General features: G+C 45.2%; 2 protein-coding genes and 1 non-coding gene across 3 annotated transcripts; 1 reads left to right on the top strand and 2 right to left on the bottom strand.

Moving 5' to 3' along the window:
* Window positions 1-3,067: 3,067 nt before the first annotated feature.
* LOC115663054 (subtilisin-like protease SBT1.8) lies at window positions 3,068-6,598 on the bottom strand. Its single transcript, XM_030585107.2, has 3 exons — window positions 5,847-6,598; window positions 4,515-5,549; window positions 3,068-4,019 (listed from the first exon to the last, which is right to left on the bottom strand). The coding sequence occupies exons 1-3, from the start codon at window positions 6,499-6,501 to the stop codon at window positions 3,349-3,351; spliced, it is 2,361 nt and encodes a 786-aa protein (XP_030440967.1). The 5' UTR covers window positions 6,502-6,598; the 3' UTR covers window positions 3,068-3,348.
* Window positions 6,599-10,661: 4,063 nt separating this feature from the next.
* TRNAS-GCU (transfer RNA serine (anticodon GCU)) lies at window positions 10,662-10,743 on the top strand. Its single transcript has one exon. It is a non-coding gene; the product is annotated as a tRNA-Ser (tRNA).
* Window positions 10,744-11,969: 1,226 nt separating this feature from the next.
* Window positions 11,970-14,575, bottom strand: LOC115688214 (RING-box protein 1a-like). Its single transcript, XM_030613978.2, has 5 exons — window positions 14,313-14,575; window positions 14,156-14,206; window positions 14,001-14,060; window positions 12,549-12,620; window positions 11,970-12,448 (listed from the first exon to the last, which is right to left on the bottom strand). The coding sequence occupies exons 1-5, from the start codon at window positions 14,491-14,493 to the stop codon at window positions 12,411-12,413; spliced, it is 402 nt and encodes a 133-aa protein (XP_030469838.1). The 5' UTR covers window positions 14,494-14,575; the 3' UTR covers window positions 11,970-12,410.
* Window positions 14,576-17,872: the final 3,297 nt, after the last annotated feature.

Raw genomic sequence — 17,872 nt, 5'->3', positions numbered from 1 at the left:
TCCACTTCTCAGCATAAGACTTCATCAAACACACGGATCAAAAATCAAAAGGCGCGACGAGCACAAAAAACAACCCACAACTTTTAATTGAAACCAAGAGAGGGCAAAACATCAAAGTAAGGCGAGGCCGCCGGGGTCCCTCGTCGGCCATCACCGGCCGAAAACTGCATACTGACCTAGGAGCTTCTCCTCTCCCCCATCCCTCCTCGGCGATAGCTCAAGTGGGGTTCCCTCCACCACCCGTGCCACCGCTGCACTAGATAGGATGAGGAATGTAAAGAAGAGCATTTTGAAGAGAGGCATTGTGGCGCTTATACTTGAGGCCATGGCGTCCACTGCTGGTGTTTTCCCTCTCCTATTCCTCCGACGCCGTCTCCGGCCTTGCCGTCTCAGCCCCTCCTACTCCTCCGACACCGTCTCTGCCCCCTCCTCCGATGCTGTCTCCGCCTCGTAGGATGCCATCTCCATCCCTCCTCCGATGCCGTCTCTGCCCCCTCCTCCTCCGACCCCCTCCTTTACACCTACATTGCGGCATGGGTGGCGGAGGTGGAAACCCCCTGAGGTGACGGCGAGGAGGGACGGGTAGAGGAGAATCTCCCAGTCCAAGGTTAGTATATTTTATCTTGATTTGGAGGCTGGGTAGAACAATCTCATGGGTTACTTTCTTCTCTCAATTCGATACAGAGAAATACGCTAACCACATTTTGGGAGTACATTTGCCACATTGGGTGATTATCCTCATTGTGAATCGGACTAGTCGTCATTCTTGCCATATCGATTGTTCTCGCCATTTTGAAGAGAGGGCACTCATATTTCAGATCATGGAACTCTGAGATATTGGATAATTACTCGTTTGAACAGATTGCTCATTTGAGTTGCTTGACTGTCGCATGTTACTCTCCTTCTTGGGCCTAAGATATTAGTAATTATCAAACCGGTGGTGTCGTTCTCAATGCCTAAGGATTTGCAAAACCTTGTCATGTTCCTTTCTTTGCTCAAAGCACAAAGCAGATCAGTACACTTTGCCTGGCTGAGACCCGAGAATTGGAACATGAACAAAAGCCATGAAGCAAATAACCACTTAATAAACAATGGGGCAAGTGAGATTTTGGTGGAAAAACTGTCAATTTTTCTAAAACCTTAAGTTTTTAAATGAAAGCATGATTTATTATTTAAATATTTTAATACTTAATTTATATATATTTCGATATGTATATATTAATAAAGAATACATCAGTTTATTTATAGACTTTATTAGATAACTATTCTAGAATAATAGCTCAATCAATATATGCAAAATCAAATGAAGATACACGTGCAACATATGTGCAGCATACGTGCAATACACGTGCGATATACGCGCAATCTTGAGAGATACAAATAATCAATAAAATTATCAAGATATCTGTAACAATGGAACTTATCCTAGACAAATTCCTAATTATCTCTAACATCCATTCTTAAATTCAAAGTGATTAAGTCAGCTTAAAAAATTGATAAATAGAAAAAGTTAAGATCTTACTAATAGAGTTAATGTTTTTCTTTTCTTTTTTTCATTATCGAGGCTTATGTTGTTTACGATGTGTTTGAATTTTTAATTTGTTTATCCTAGATTTTAACTTTTTCTTTTAATTTAACTTCTAATTTGTTTTTCGTTTTTTCTTTTCATTTTTTGTTATTCAGGCTTATGGGGTTTCCTTTGCCACCCGTGTCGCTACCGCCACCCGTGCTGCCACCGCACTAGATAGGATGAGGAATGTAAAGAAGAGCATTTTGAAGAGAGGCATTGTGGCACTCATACTTGAGGCCATGGCGTCCCTGACACTGCTGGTGTTCTCCCTCTCCTACTCCTGTGATGCCGTCTCCATCCCCTCCGTCTCCACCTCGTTGGATGCCATCTTCGCACCCGCCTACTCCTCCGATGCCGTCTCCACCCCTTCTCCTCCAACCCCTTCCTCTACACCTACACCATAGCACGGGTGGCGGAGGCGGTAACCTCACCTGAGGTGATGCCGAGGAGGGGCGGGTTAGAGGAGAATCTCCTAGTCCAAGGTTAGTATATTTTATCTTAGTTTGGAGGCCGGGTAGAACAATCTCTCAGGTTACTTTCTTCTCTTGATTCGACGCAGATAAATACGCAGGCCACATTTTGGGAGCACGTTTGCCACATCGGGTGATTATCCTCATTATGATCGGACTAGTCATCGTTCTCGTCATATTGGTTGTTCTCGCCATTTTGAAGAGAGGCATTGTGGCGCTCATACTTGAGATCACGGGACTCGGAGATATTGGATAATTACTCATTTGAACAGATCACTCATTTGAGCTGCTTGACCGTGGCATGTCACTCTGCTTCTTGAGCCTACTCCTCACACTTTCCGTTCTTTTTAGCCTACTCACACTCAAATCGTTATCCGCGATAGTGTATTCAAGTAGCATTTGCAGTTCTGGACCGATTTTCAGGTGGGGTACAAATCTTTCGAAATTATAGTCGGACCAGATGATTACTGTTCATGTTTTTGAACAATTTCAGGTGCGTTTGGTTCAGCATTTGCAAAGCTCTTTAGGATTCCCTGGCAAAATTTTTGAGGTGCTTTGAAGGTATTTTTGAATGTTACGTTTCCGAAATTCAAGGACTTATTTTTCTTTTAACTTTGCTCTCGCTCAACTTTCATAATTCCGGAAATGTTCTAAAAAACCCTAACATTGCCTTAGCCATCGATAAGCAACCGGCGTGCCACCAGCGAGTGGCGGCTGAGTTCCGCCGGTGAGAGTATGTCGTCCGTATATAAATGCTTTTGGGTTATGACATCATTTTGATCAAATCTATATCATTTGACAAGCGGGACTTTAGAATTTCGAGGATTGAACTAAGAAATTAGTAATTTTCAAACCGGTGGTGTCGTTCTCGATACCTAAGAATTTGCAAAATCTTCTCATGGTCCTTTCTTTGCTCAAAGCACCAGATCAGTACACTCCGCCTGGCTGAGACCAGAGTATTGGAACATGAACAAAAGCCTCCAAACAAATAACAACATGAGTAAACAATAGTTCCTTGTTTGAGGTGTTTTAAAAACAAAGACCTCAGCCTCACACTTCTGCTGTATCAACGTTTACCATGAAATCAAAGTACAAATTTCACTCTTGCTCCCTTCAATCCTACGCCTACATATAGAATTGCCGGTTTAATAGCAACACGGCATGGCACAGCACGGCCTTCTATTGATTCCGCCCTAGTCGGTTGAGAAAAAGCTAAGCTACTTCAGTCATAAGTAGCAGCTCGTAACTGAGCCAGTCGAGGGGAAAAGTCGAAACACCGCACCGGAAGCCAGAAAACATCGACTGTACTCAGCTCACCAACTTGGTCCAAGCATAAGCCACCGGACTCCGAACTTGGTTTTGGGCATTGCTCCAAACGATGCTGCCGAACTCCGACCTCGTCATCGGGTTCGTGCCCTTTTTCGAGACAAAGGTGACCGTGTACCTCCTCTTGTCCCCAACATTCGGGAAGACAAGCTTCCTCGGCTTCACCGTCACCCCGACCGTTGACGGGCCTGTGACCGACACTTCGTACGCAGACCCTGCGGTCCCCACGTTGGTCAGCTCGCGAGTGTATCTCACGACCTTCTTGTCCTCAAACACCACCGAGAATGACGGGTAGTTGAGTTCACCGGGGTCGGAGAATTTACGAGAGCATGTGACGTTGGGGCGCTTGACGATGGCTTTCACGTGGTCGATGGTGTAGTCTAGGGAGCAGAGAAAGGCGATGTAGTCTTCGGCCGTGAGGTCGTACACGAGGCCAGGAGAGAGGGCCTTTTGCGGGTCCACATGGCCCGAACCATGAGCCCAAGGAGTGGAGAACCCGCCGCCGCCGGCGTCCCGGAGAGGAGACCTTGTGTTGTCCAGGACGTAGGCGGAGGTCATGAGAGCGGACTTGATCGCGCTCGGGCTCCAATTTGGATGGGCAGATTTGAGCAGTGCCGCGACTCCGCTTATGTGCGGGCATGACATGGATGTACCTTCAAAAAAACCGGTTAAGCGTGTCAGTGATGATAGCATTCATAGTTACACAATACCGCATCATCGATACACTTGAAACTATGCCACATAAGTCGCATCTAGATCGATAATAGCTGATCGATCGTAGGCGAATTCTCAGCAAGTGTCAAGAATGTCATCTGAGGATTAACAATCGATTGCTCTGCCACGTTCAATTACGGTGCAGATCAAAGTTTTACAACGACACCATAGATTACCGTTAGATGCATACAATTTGGTTCATCAATTGGGACCACCTTCTCCATTATTTATAGACTTTTGAGGCACATTGAAGGTGGTACCCCACAGCAGCCTATGCACGACAACCTAGCCCTTCTGTGATGCTCAAGCAGATACTCAATGCATTAAAGTAATTGGGAGTACGCCCAGCTACAGTTTTTGCACACGTCAACATCGCATTAGGAAAAAGTGAGAAACTTCATAAATGAAAATCTAGCCGTTAGGCAGAACCATACCTGACATTATGTTGAACGGGCTCTTCCGGGTATCGGACTCCAGCCCGGTGGGCCCGACCGCGTCCGACCAGGCGGCCAATATGTTAACCCCCGGCCCGATCACGTCCGGCTTCAGTATCTCCGGCGTCACCATGTTGGGCCCCCTGGAGCTGAACGCTGCGACCACCGGTGACGGCCTCACGTTCACCACCGTCCCTCTAAAGCCGAGCACCGCCGTCGGATTCGCGTCGCTCTTCACGTACTCCCTTATCACATCACCCATTTTCCTCCCCACAGCGACTGCCGGGATCAGGTGGCTGTCCGCCACCAGTTCCTCCCCGTTCGCAGCCGTGTTCGCCAGTATCATCCCCACTCCGCCCGCGTCCCTCACCACCTCACCTTTCTCAACACGGGCGTTCACCCCCCGGTCGCACAGCACCACCTTCCCACGCGTCAGGGCTGGGTTGAGCGACCCGGGCAAGCACAGGTTGCCCGAGCTATTGGACCCTTTGTTATAAATCACGGCCACGGGTTTATGCCCCATCCCAGGCCCCGAATAGAGGGAGACCCCGGCGTAGCGCTTGCCGTTGCCTAACAGGGCGTATGCCGGAAAATCACGATCGATTGTTCCGGCGCCGACGGTCATGATCCAAGGCGCCACATTGGCGAGTGAGGCCCTTGCCGGCCCGCTGTTCCCAGCGGAGCAAGAAACAAAAATGCCCTTCTCCATGGCGGTGAACGCGCCGATGGCGATTGTGTCGCGGTAATACGGGGCAGTCCCGCCGCCGAGAGAGAGCGAGAGGACGTCGACGCCGTCGAGGATGGCTCGGTCCATCCCCGCGAGGATGTCCGACCCGAAGCAGCCGGAGCTCCAGCAGACCTTGTAAACGGCCACGCGAGCGTGGTCGGCCATCCCTCGCGCCGTCCCGCTGGCGTACCCGAGAAGGCTGGCGTTGGTCACCGGCGATCCGGCGGCGGTGCTGGCCGTGTGAGTCCCGTGCCCGTCTTGGTCTCTCGGCGACTCCAATTCCTTAGGCTTCTTCAAGAAATTCGCACCTTCGATTTATCCAAAACAAAAATGCAAAGTCGTCACCACCCAGAGACGCAAGAACCGTTCAATTATAACTCAAGCAAGCAACTTTTCTGAGAGCACCAATTCGATGATCATTTCAAATTTCTGCAGATCACCCAATTCAGACACGAATGACATGCTTTCGATTAGATTATGCTTCATTCTTACTAAAAATTGAACCCCACCACAGTAATTACTTACCTTAGCACAGATGATCAAAGAAAAAGAGAAAATTTAAAGCCAAAAACTTGATGAATCATGTCGAATTAATGACTAATTACCAGAGGCCATGTGATATCCCTTGGAGAAGAACCGAGCTCCGACCAGCTTCTTGTTACACGACTTCGGGCTGAAGTCCGGGCCCGATTCACACTCGCCCTTCCACCGGGCCGGCACTTCCGGCATGCCCGCATCGTCGAAGCTCTTCGACTCCGGCCACACCCCGGTGTCCAGGACCCCGACGACGACGTCGCCGAAGGCCCGCGTCTTCCCGCCGCTCGGACCTCCCTCCTGCGGGTCCTCCGACAGCCCGAGGTCGCCGGAGATGCCGAGGAACGCGGGGGTCCGGGTGGTGTGGAGGTCGTAGACGGTGTCCTCGTAGACGCCGAGGACGGAGGCGGACGCCCGGAGCGAGTCGGCCTCGCCCGGGTCGAGGGAGGCGGCGAACCCGTGGAACGCGGCGGTGTAGGCGTAGAGGAGGGGGTCCTCGGCGTCGTCGTCGTCGGAGGAGGAGGAGGAGGAGAGGGAGTGGAGGTTGGAGGCGTACCAGTCGCGGCGAGTGGCGAAGGAGGGAGGCATCTGGTGGGAGTTCATGTGGACAATGTACGTCCTCTTGGCCGCCGCCTCCGCCGCCGTCGCCGCCGTCGCGGCGACCGAGAGCAGCAGCAGCGCCAGGCATTGCAGAGGGGCGAGCGAGCGGATGCGGAGGTTGGCCATGGCCGAGAGACAGAGAGAGAGTGGAAGAGACGCAGTGGGCTAGCAAGGGGACAGTGTCAGAGGAAGGAAGAAGATGGGAAGGAGAGCGAGAGAGAGAGAGAGAACTCGTGTCGGGGTTATATTTCCAACTCTTTGGGAGAATGGGCTTGGATTTCCCTCTTATTACGCATATTGCCATTGCACCTCCAAGGCATCCTTCCATGTGAAATTTACGTTCACAACGCTTAGTTGGTGAAGATGCTCACTAATCAAAACTAACTTAGTCCACGTAACGGCCCGTTCGCATAACTTAATCTAATCATGTCACGAGTCCTTTTGGTACACAGTACATTTCTCAATTGCGCTATGTAAAAGTTTTTATGTTTTATACGACACGATCTGGTGACACGACATTTCTAATTTTCATATGTGATTTTTTTTGGATATTCCATGTTGAATGATAATGAGGATTTTTTTTATAATGATTTTTTTACTCATATGAAATTCGGCATTTGATTTGATTTTCTTTTTCTTTATTTTCAATCGCAAAATTCGACATCAGTTGATTGACATCTCAGGTCATTCTGCAATTTTCCAAAGCTTCTATAATTTTCAGTGGTATCCTAAACTTTTAAAAGGCGATAGGTATTTTCTTGTAGGAATAAGTGCACTGAAAATCTTAAAATTTGTCAAAAAAGTTCAATTAAGTCCTACAATTTATCAAAACTCGATTGCACCTCGATTGGACTTTTTAAAAGTTTTAAGACTTGATTATACTTTCGTGATAAGTTTTATAACTCGATTGTATTTTTTTTTTGACAAATTCAGGAATGGATTACACTCTGGTTACAAGTTTTAGTACTTTCACTTATAATTTCTTTTCAATACTTCGACGGTGATTTTTTTTTAAAATGAAGGAATGAGTAAAACTCTGGTTCTTCTCGAAAGAGTGAAAAGATTGATTTCGGACAAAATCTAGGGGCAGGATGGGGAACGAGAGTGTGGCGCACACACCTGTACATGGGAAAGGAGGGGAGGAGGAGGCATGATGCTGTCGTGTTGCGCGTGGGGGACGAGGAGATCTCACGCCAATTCAGGGCCTAACGGCTATACCCCACTTTCCTTCCTGTCTGTCCTTTCTTTCGGTTTCCCCAGTCAACAATTTTGACCCGGAACGCGGGCCCAATCCAATACGAGAGAGAGAGTGCGGCCGTACCCGCCCCATTTCCTCACCGCTCGCCCCCCTCACACACCTCGTGCGTGCCAGCCAGCCAGCCAGCCAGCCACTGACTCACTCGCTCGCTTTGAACTCACGTCTCCGAAGGAACCTTCCTCCTCCCCCCACCTCCACCACGCGCGAAGGCGCGTCGATTTTCCCCTGCCGTCATGAGCCCCACCACGGAGGGCGTTTGGTAGCCCGAATTTAAGGTCACCACCGATACTATTTGATAGTTTCGCGACGTCCGTCCGAATTTATCCGGATGAGATCGGGATAGAATGATGGATAACTTGCCCGGGTCTTGGGATTTGAGGAATTAAGTAATGGGTCCTCCTTACCTAGCGAAACTACCATCCATGCCCATCTCATGCAAGCCAAGCAAGGGTGAATCCACCCGGCTTGAGTCGATCTCGGGCGAAGAACGGTCCAGGTCCATCTTCCCGTGGGTTGTGCGACCTATAGAGCGAGGACAGATCCACCCTCGCCTGGATCGTAAGACCTCCAACGTGTGCATACTAAGCCTCATTAGGAGTGTTCACCCCCCCCCCCTATGGAGACCCTGCTGGCAGCACAACCTTGGCTCCCATGGCTACTCGCAAACATAGACACCTTTCCCCAATCTCTAAGTTTCTTCTTTCCAATATTTCTTTGCTGAAAAAGGCTTATTTTCCTAATGTTCAGGCGTATATTATTGTAAATGATGAAAGCAATTTTTATCAACTCATTTTGCACGAAAAAAACAGAGTCCGAGAATGGTTTCAGATGGATTACTTGTCCGCCGATCAAAGACAATCCAGTAAGAACTAGACATGAGGCGAAAAAAGAATCCTTCCAAACTGTGAGCTAAGAAGGTGGAATTTGGGAAAGATTGAAGAGTTAAACCGAGTCCAACATTGGATTTGGATTTAGCACAGGCGCGTGCTGTCACTGACCAAGGTAGGGGAGTGGTGGGAAGACTTTCAAACATTTGAAAGCAAAGACAGAGCAAAAGCAGAAAAAAAAAACGATGATTTCACATGGATGGTATGGGCGAGCAGGAAAACATGAAACCGCAGATGGTGGCGACGATTGAGCCATCTTCCGCATCGAGGGACGCGCACCATAAAAATATCAAAATCTTCGACAAATTTCCAAACCGCAGGTTTTCTCTGAAACGGATGCATGCAGCACGGAGGAACCGCACACCACCCTTTGCGCATTTTGTACTTTCACCTCCTCCTCCTCCTCCTCAGGGCCGAAAAATCCAAAGATTGTTTCCATAAAACAAGTGTCGTTACGTTGAAGATCGCAAGATTGACTTGTAAAATGAAAAAAATCAAGATATGTTGCGGAACCGTGTTGATGCTTGAATACGACCCGACTTATTTAAATGACGAATTCTATGTACCCTAACTTTTGTCAAATTTATTCTGTAGAGGGATCGAGACCTAATTTTACCACACGGAGGAACCACATGCCACCCTTTGCGCTTTTTGTACTTTCACCGACTCCTCCTCCTCAAGGCCAAAAAAATCCAAAGATTGTTTCCATAAAACAAGTCTCGTTACGTTGAAGATGGCAAGATTGACTTGTAAAACGAAAAAAATAAAGATATGTTGCGGAACCGTGTCGATGCTTAAATATGACCCGACTTATTTAAATGACAAATTGTATGTACCCTAACTTTTGTCAAATTTATTCCGTGGAGGGATCGAGACCTAATTTTACCTGGAATCTATACAAAATCAGAAATCAGCTCTTAAACGTGTTCGGAAGGGTATCTATTAAGCATTATCAGGAGGTTTTGATCTATAAGCAATAGGGGTGTGTAAAGAACCAGGAATTGAACTGGACAGACCCATATCCGATGATTCTCATAGCGACCAGTTCGGTTCCCAGTTCCAGTACTGTACTGAAACTGGTGAGTACCGGTCCGGTTCCTAGTTCCATGCGTGGAACCATCCACCCGAACCAGACCGATATATATTAAAAAAATGTAAGCATTCATCCTAAAATCACAATATCATTTCGTGTTTGATAGGTAAAACCTTCATTCAGATTTTTTTTTTAATTATTCTTACCTTTCCCCTTGCAATTTTGTAAGGATTGGGGGCCGGTTCATGGATACACTCGGGAACCGGACCGTCCGGTTCCCAAGTGGATTCATGGAATTAACGGGCACTTCCCGATTTCAATTTTTCAGAACCGGTACTTAGTTGGCGGTTCCCGATTCCAGGGTGGGAACCGCCTATCTGGATCATACTCATCCTTAATCAAGATAGGCCCGACCTCCATTATCTCGATCCCCACAACCTAATTTTAACACCACCCCACGCGGGAAGAGCATTACTGATTAACTATCAAGAATGGGACCGCTTCTTGTGTGTAATGGCTACTTAGAGTCAGTGCTTCACAATTCACCTGCTATATAGAATTATCATGGTGCATCATTACCTGCCACATCACTCACGAGTATTTAGAATATCACATGGCCCACGCCACCTTATGGTAGTTCGGATGATTATTTAATGTCTAATTTGGGATGCGCACTTGGAGTGAGAGGTTGCCCTTTACCAAACTCACGTGTAATTGCAAATTTATTATACGGTTAGTCGCGACTTTGGGTTGAATTTTGCGGCACGTAAGACAGATATATAGTTGGTTGCCACGGTCGGCCCTGCAAAAGTTTTCTTTTACCCCGAAAAAAAAAAGTTGGCCTGGAATAGTGCGTGAGAAGAGAATCAAATAAATTATATCATCGATAAGCATAAAGAGTATGCAATCTAAAGTCACGAGAATGACAAGAAAATTTACATTACTATTGGCCCTAGCTACCATATGGCCCTTAATGGGCGTGGTGCGTACGTAATGATATAAAAAATTCGAGATAGCCGTTCGTTTTCTTTTAATGTTCCATGACGATGGTGTGAGGGTGAGAAATTGAAGTTAAATATATTTAATAGCATCATGTATCAACCAAAGCGTCGCTTTGGCCGAGTGGTTAAGGCGTGTGCCTGCTAAGTACATGGGGTTTCCCCGCGAGAGTTCGAATCTCTCAGGCGACGTTTCTCTCTTTTAAATTTTCCTTTTGTGCTCCATTCAATCTCGTTTCGTTTTGACTTTCTCCATACAATTTGTTTGTAGTTGAAGCAGAGTTTCAATTGTAGCATCGGTGACAAATGAGTGGGTAGGATTGGATTTGGGTGAGCCATTCACCCATTTAACTCACTTTTATTTTCTAGACAATTAAAATAACCCATACCCAACCTAATCCAGGACCAACCCAAACCCATCTAACAACTCACTTTTTTAACTATGGCAATTTAAGCATATAGCAAATTTAAACTATATTAGTGACAAAGAAAAAGTATTCAGACTAACGCGGAAATTTTTTTTAAGTCATTGCGGCTGAAACGACATCTTCCATGTCCCTTCTCCAACCACAAACTGAAGTCAACCCGAACTTCGGGCACTCTTGCGGCTCAACTTGCATATTCTCCCTTGAATTCAACGACCCAACGGTCCTCGTGACCTTGTTCTTGCTTGCGCCTCTCCCTTTCTCCTCTGCAACCCCATGCCTTCCTCGGCTCGTGCTCTCGATTTCCTCATTGGGCAATACCTCTATCTTGAGCCTCTTGTGGCCGTTCTCCAATGAAGGTGACACAGCCATGTCGGCGACGAACTTGAACAGCAGAGGCTCCAGGATCCTCCAGAAGGAGAGAAGGAGGTGGAATTGTCCGACGATGTCGAAGAGGCGAACCTCTGTTGCTAGTCGAAGTAATCAAACTGACGGCACTTCAACGAGAGGTGGCCATTGGGAGGTCGGGCCGGAGAGACGTGAGAGGTTTTGCGAGGGTTTAAGAGACTGTGACTAGTAAGTGATTGTTGTGGCGAGGAAGACGAATTGCGGAAGCAAAAGAGCTTAGGGTTCGGGGAGCAAACTGGAGAGGATGACAGCAACTAGTGAGAAGGTGATAGCGAAGAGGGAGAGAGAAGAGAACATCAGCCCTAGCGGGTTGTTAAGCCCGTTTATTTAATGCTTTAAATTTTAAAACCCGTTAGGGGTAGACTCTTCAAATTTGAAGTGACCATATACGATTCATTTTTAAAAAAAAAACCATTGAGTCATATATGGATTTAAGACTCAGGTCTAGTTCCTGCGCTTCCGCAAAAGAATGGAAGGTTCCAAGACTACAAGCTGTCAACTACGCAACTGCACTTCCCCAGATTGTCAGTTCAGTTACTACGATGACAGGAATTCAATAGTATATACATGCCATTGAACTGGGTATGAGATAATAAGATACTAATCCGAGTCATTAATCAACACTGCAAACTTGGCAGCGAAGAGTGTATTGTGTTGAAGAGCAGCATCAGGAGCTCGAGGGTAACAAAGATAGTACAGATGCTTATGCACGATGGCTTTCACGCCTCAAAAGAAGAAGCATAGCCTAACTAGAGCACCAAATCTCATCCCAACGTCTAAAGTAAGATCATATAACATATGCAGAACCCTGATAAAGCAGCGCGCAGATAAGCGCATGAGAGAGAGAGATTCACATTAATTGCAAATAATGTTTTCTGATCACTCTCCATCCAATGAAACTCCAACAGGAGGAGTGGGGAAGGTTACAGGGCCGAGAGTCAAATGTTTCGACAGATCAACACATTGTGCCTTCCGACTTCAGTGCAGGTATTGAAATAGCAGCAAAAGGATGTTGAACGGAAGGCTCTAATGACCATACTTCTGAAATTCCCATTCGCTATTATCTGTAGAATGCAAGGCACAATCGAAAGATCAGACCAGATACATAAACAAATCAGCAATGTTGTAATTGGAGAGAGACAGGGAACACAGCTAAAAACATACCCAATGGACACACTTGACGAGTCTTGAGCCATCGGCTGATGCAGTGAAAATGAAATGCGTGGTTGCAAACTCCTATAGCATCAAGAAGAGAGATTTGATGAGCCAAGGAACAGTTGCCCAAAATAAACAAACTACTATTGCCAGCGATAACAAAAGAACAATGGACCTTTCTTTTGTTCTTCAAAAGAACAACGGACCTTAAATTATTAAAATCGTTTATCATATGATAGTAGAAACCTAGATAGACTATAATTGAGCAAAAGAATCATCTTCATGGTAATCCGGTCTCATAAAAGAAGACGAAAAGCTTGTCCATGTAAGTGTGCCCTTTGATGATTGAGGGCAGAGCGTTCCTTTCTCAAAATGATTTTACAACTATAACCAAAGAGCAACAAGGAACCATCAGATTATTACCTCCCAAAAGACAACATGCTATAATATAGTATTCCCAGTTAGAATATTAAGCAATGGACTCTCAAGCACCCACAGGTTTTTTCTCTTTCATTGGTCACAGAACCCAGGAGTAACGGTTTTGTAATAAATGTTGTAAATAAACTATTACTGTGGGCGCACTTAGGCAGGTAAACGGGACATCTTAGACAAGGAAATCAACGGTGCCCCCACATGGAAAATTTCAGCAAAGGAAAGTAGTCAATATGCCAATGTAAACTACAAACATAAGTAGTAACGAAAATACAACTGATGGCAACGAACTCTTACTCTTCTGAGAGCAAAAAGTGCACTCATACTTCATTGTGCGCTTTTTCTTTCTAATTTCCATTATGCTAATATCAATCATGGCAAGTCTTATTCTTGTGAGGCGAAATGGACTGTTGGTAAACATCAATTTACTTGGGTACACATCATCTTAAAAAGCTCAAACTTCCAAAAGGGGGAATATAACAGAGAAATAAGCCCAGAACAATGGGTATCAAAACCTTCAAAGACGTTCCATTCTGCCGTCGATCCCTATTCAGAAAGACTGATCTAATTACTAAGTCCTCAGTTGATAAGGGATTGAAACAAGACCAAAGCAACTAGACAAAAAAAATTTCACAATTAGGAAACATAGCATTGTCAATCACAGAAATCTTCACGCCGGAAACTGCACTTTAGTATAACAACAGACCTTTTATGATTTCGCGATGAAACATGATAATGCACGCGTTGAAATAGAAATCGAGATTACTCTCAAAGAACACCAATATGCTCATGTGCTAAACAGTAATCGACACAACCTTCTACATGCTTCGATTCGAGAACATCGATCAAAGCGAATACACTTAATTATAGTCTCAATGCTCCTACATTCACCGCTCATCATCAGTTCAGTTCCAAATTCTAGCATTAGCGAAATCCTCACTATCCCATCATCAAACAGCAAGTATCTAACAACCGCAACACACGAGGCCGGCGCCTAAACGGACATAGAATCGAGAAATCAAAGTTTACCCCAAGCAACCGTGCACTCCTCGCTAGTGGCGCTCGCTTGATTAGCTTGGCACTCAATGCCTGACGACAGCAAGCAAAAAAATACAACCTTAGAGATCACAAACAACCTAAAGAGCTTCAAAAGCACGTTACTGCGGTAGCCGATCGAAACTCACACAGATCCATGATGTGGTTCCTGCAGATAGCGCAGTTGTCCACGACGATATCTGCAACCACCAGCAGAGGGGGAGACAGAGAGATTCGATCAATACCCATTGCTCAAAAAGCGACAAGGAAGCAGAGGGAACAGGGTTAGGGTTCGAGGGAAGGTACCCCAGGCCCAGAGCGAGACGGCGTTCCACTTCTTGATCTCGAACCGCTTCGGTTTCCTCGACGACGACGACGACGCCGACGAAGAAGACGCCGGAGGAAGAGGAGCAGGAAGAAGAGGGGCGTCGCTGCTCGACGCTTCGCCGGCGGGGGTCATCGGCACGTCGGAGTCCAGAGCCGCCATGGTTCAAAGCCGATTCGGAAGCACAGAGACTGAGACAGAGAGGGAGTGTGTGTGTGTTTTGTGAAGATTTCAACCACGAAACGTGGGCTTGGGGCAATTTATAGGGGAATGGCCTGACCCAAGGGGCCTTCTTGGACTAGTAGTAGGAAAGATGGAGTCATCCTTACCACATAATATCGCTGCTAACCTCATCAGTTCACACTTTGATGCAGTCATGGTGACAATGCCCTGTCAAAACCCTAATTCAACCTCAACCTCTTTTGTACAGTACAGTCTTTGTTGTAGCTTGAGTAAGCCATCCAGAATTCTTTGCCTTTTTGTGAGAGAAGCTGCGGATGTCGGATACGTCAATCCCCTTTCTTTTCTCGTTGTTCAAACTTTTTTCTTTTCTTTGAGATAAGTGCACCGAAAATTCTGAAACTTATCATGAAAGTATAATTGAGCTCTAGAACTTATCACGGAAGTGCATTCGAGTCCTAAAATTTTCAGAAAATACAATCGAGTCCCGAAACTTGTCACGAAAGTGCAATCGAGTCTTAAAACTTTGAAATTCTGCAATCAACGGAATGACTTGATTGGACCAATTGACAAGAATTATGACTTAATTGCACTTTTTGTACAATGACTCGCCAAACCCTAATTCCAACTCCAACCTCTTTGTGTAAAATATTATCTTTTTTATAGGTTGAGTGAGCCGTCTAGAATTCTTTGCCTTTTCTAAGAGACATTTCAGACGACAGATACATCGATCCCTGCCAAGATAACTTTCCTTTTCTTTTCGTCTTTTGTCTTTTTTGTTTATAATCGATGAAGATGTTTAGGACTCTATGAGCACCCGACAAACCTCAATCGGTCGCGACTGTCCCGTCGTCCCCCACGCATACTGGGTAATTACCAGAGAGACACGAATCTGCACACACCTAGGGATGGCCCTAAGAGAATGCGCAGATGCGATGACTCGAAACTTATTCGCGAGGCTTTATCGCATTTTAGTGTACGTTCTTGAGGTACATAATCCCATAAACAGAACGGATCTTTATAGAGAGAACCTATCTGCATATCACCATGTAAGCAATTAGCTAAGTACAATTTGATCTTAAGAGTGTACATGTACATTGTTGGTGGAATTACTAATGTGCTTTTGGGAAAAATTATGTGAAGGTCGGTAGACAAATAATGTGCGTGGGCTTTCTGGTAAGCCTAGGAGGCATTGGATCATTAGATGGACTCTTATCTTTGTCGGGTGTTTTGCAAAATTGGGCTTGAGTTGTCCGAATGGTGTTTAACTATTGCGACTCTCAAAATAAAAAATTATGACTAAAATGAAGAATTACGACGTTGATTACGATTAGCTAGTTTATACTATATCTTCTCAGTGAATATACCACATTTGGGAAAATTACCTAATCAGTCATAAGCTTATTGTACGGATGCTAATATAGTCTCATACTTACCCCTGTTTGCCAATTTAGTCCTACACCAATTGTCCAGTCATGTTGGCCGTCCTACATGTTACATTGTCACATCATAGATTAATGGTGAAAATTGATCGGAAGGATTACATTGAAATTTTGGGCAAAGGTTTAGGGTTAAAATAGCAAAATTAAAAAAATTATGATTGAATTGGTAATCGCAGAAAAGTTTTGGCACCAATTAGACAATTTTCCTACCATATTTGGGTTACTAGAAATTGTTGTAAATTATGACTCGATGGTGTTACAGATTAAAAAATGGCTATACGAGGGAGATTGATTGATTCTATAGACGTTAGAAAGAAGGTGAATGTTGATAGGCATTGATCACTTTGTGCTAATTAGGATTTGACCGATTGGTGTATATATTCTTGAGCATGTAATAGGGTTTGCTCCCCTATTTTGCTGTTGATTCAATATGAAATTGTGAGTTATCGAAATAAATAAGGGAAAATTGTCCAAAAAGTCTTAAACCTATTGCAATTTTGCCAATTCAGTCCTAAAAACTTTTTAATATTGCCAATTGAGTCCTAAATCTTTTCACGTTTTGCCAATTGAGTTCATCCGGTCAATTTTGACCAAAAATCGCTGATGTGGACGCTAGCTATCCTATATGGCACGGTCCGCACTAACATGGATAATTTTAATAATATTTTTATATTTTTTCGATTTTTTATTTTTATTTTCTTTCTTTTTCTTTATTTCCTCCCTTCTTTTTCTTTTTCCAGCTGGTTGTTGGATTTGGGCAATAGCCGGCGACCGGCCAAAGGCAACCGTCGGCGGGGGTCGCCCTCGCCAAAGGTCTACGAAGACAGAATTGACAAAAGTGTAATATATTTAGAATTTTTTTGGACAATTTTCCTAAAGAAATAAAGACAAGTCTGAGGGAGGTAAATGCCAATAATTTGTGAAGTTGACCTTGACTTTCTTGGAAGAACGAGGAAGAATCATGCTAATTTCATTAATGGACATTTTTTATGAAGCAAGAACCTAAAAAAAATAAGTGGCAATCATCGAAATTTGACGTTGTTTTGGTAACTAGTACAAGATAGGGCCATGCAGCCCATTAATTTCAACCCGACAAACGCGCACATATATGTCCATAAGTCCAACTCCGAGGCCGCTTATAAGATTCTTCTTTGACCCCACCTGAATCATGATTGATTTGAGACTCGACGGCAATCAGCGGCCCCGGCGGTCGGAGGTGCATGGAGATGGATTCTCTCTCGATCGCATTTGATCATCACTTGGATCGAATTGGGTTATGTGTTGGCAAACCCTAACAGGTTAAGGAGAAAGTACACGCACAAAGCCACGGCGGTGACGAAGAGGAGGAACAAACAGAGGCGGATGGTGACGGCGTCTTCTGCGTCTCCCTCGAGGCGGCGCTGGCCACGACCACGACGTAGACGCCTTCGCCGCCTTCCGAGCGCCATGTCCATGCGCAAGTCCCCTTGTATTTCTTTCGCTTCCTTTCCTTCCAAATCCAAAAAGGCAAGAACACCCAAAGAGGAGAGGAATTAGAAGGACGTTGGAGCTTGTTCAAGAAACGGCTTCTCTTCTACACTTTTCATTCTGTGTTATAGGGTTCTAAGAGAAAATTCTTGCTCTTAAATAGAGAAGAAAGTCACGAGCATTTCATTGGTATGAGGAATTGGGTCGTATGTTAACACTGTTTCTGCGTAGCTTCGTGGAAGTAAAAGGGAGAGTGTGATTTGGTTTCGAGCAATCGGATCAAACGAGAGTCTTTACGCGGTAGACGTGTATGAATTGCCTTGACCATATAATCTTCGGATGCAACGACGATAAAAGAAGAGTTAAAAGTATTTTGGAAGCTTTCTTGGCAAATATCAAGTGGCATTTTAGTGAATTAGGAGCTTGTTTGAGTTCATACATCCCTTTAAGCA

The sequence above is a fragment of the Syzygium oleosum genome, unplaced genomic scaffold, assembly GCF_021117445.2.
Source record: "Syzygium oleosum isolate NSW1041296 unplaced genomic scaffold, Sole_v2.1 Sole_v2.04, whole genome shotgun sequence".
Classification (NCBI taxonomy): Eukaryota; Viridiplantae; Streptophyta; class Magnoliopsida; order Myrtales; family Myrtaceae; genus Syzygium; species Syzygium oleosum.
The sequence above is the reverse complement of the archived record's forward strand: the minus strand, read 5'-3'. Positions and strand labels throughout refer to the sequence as shown.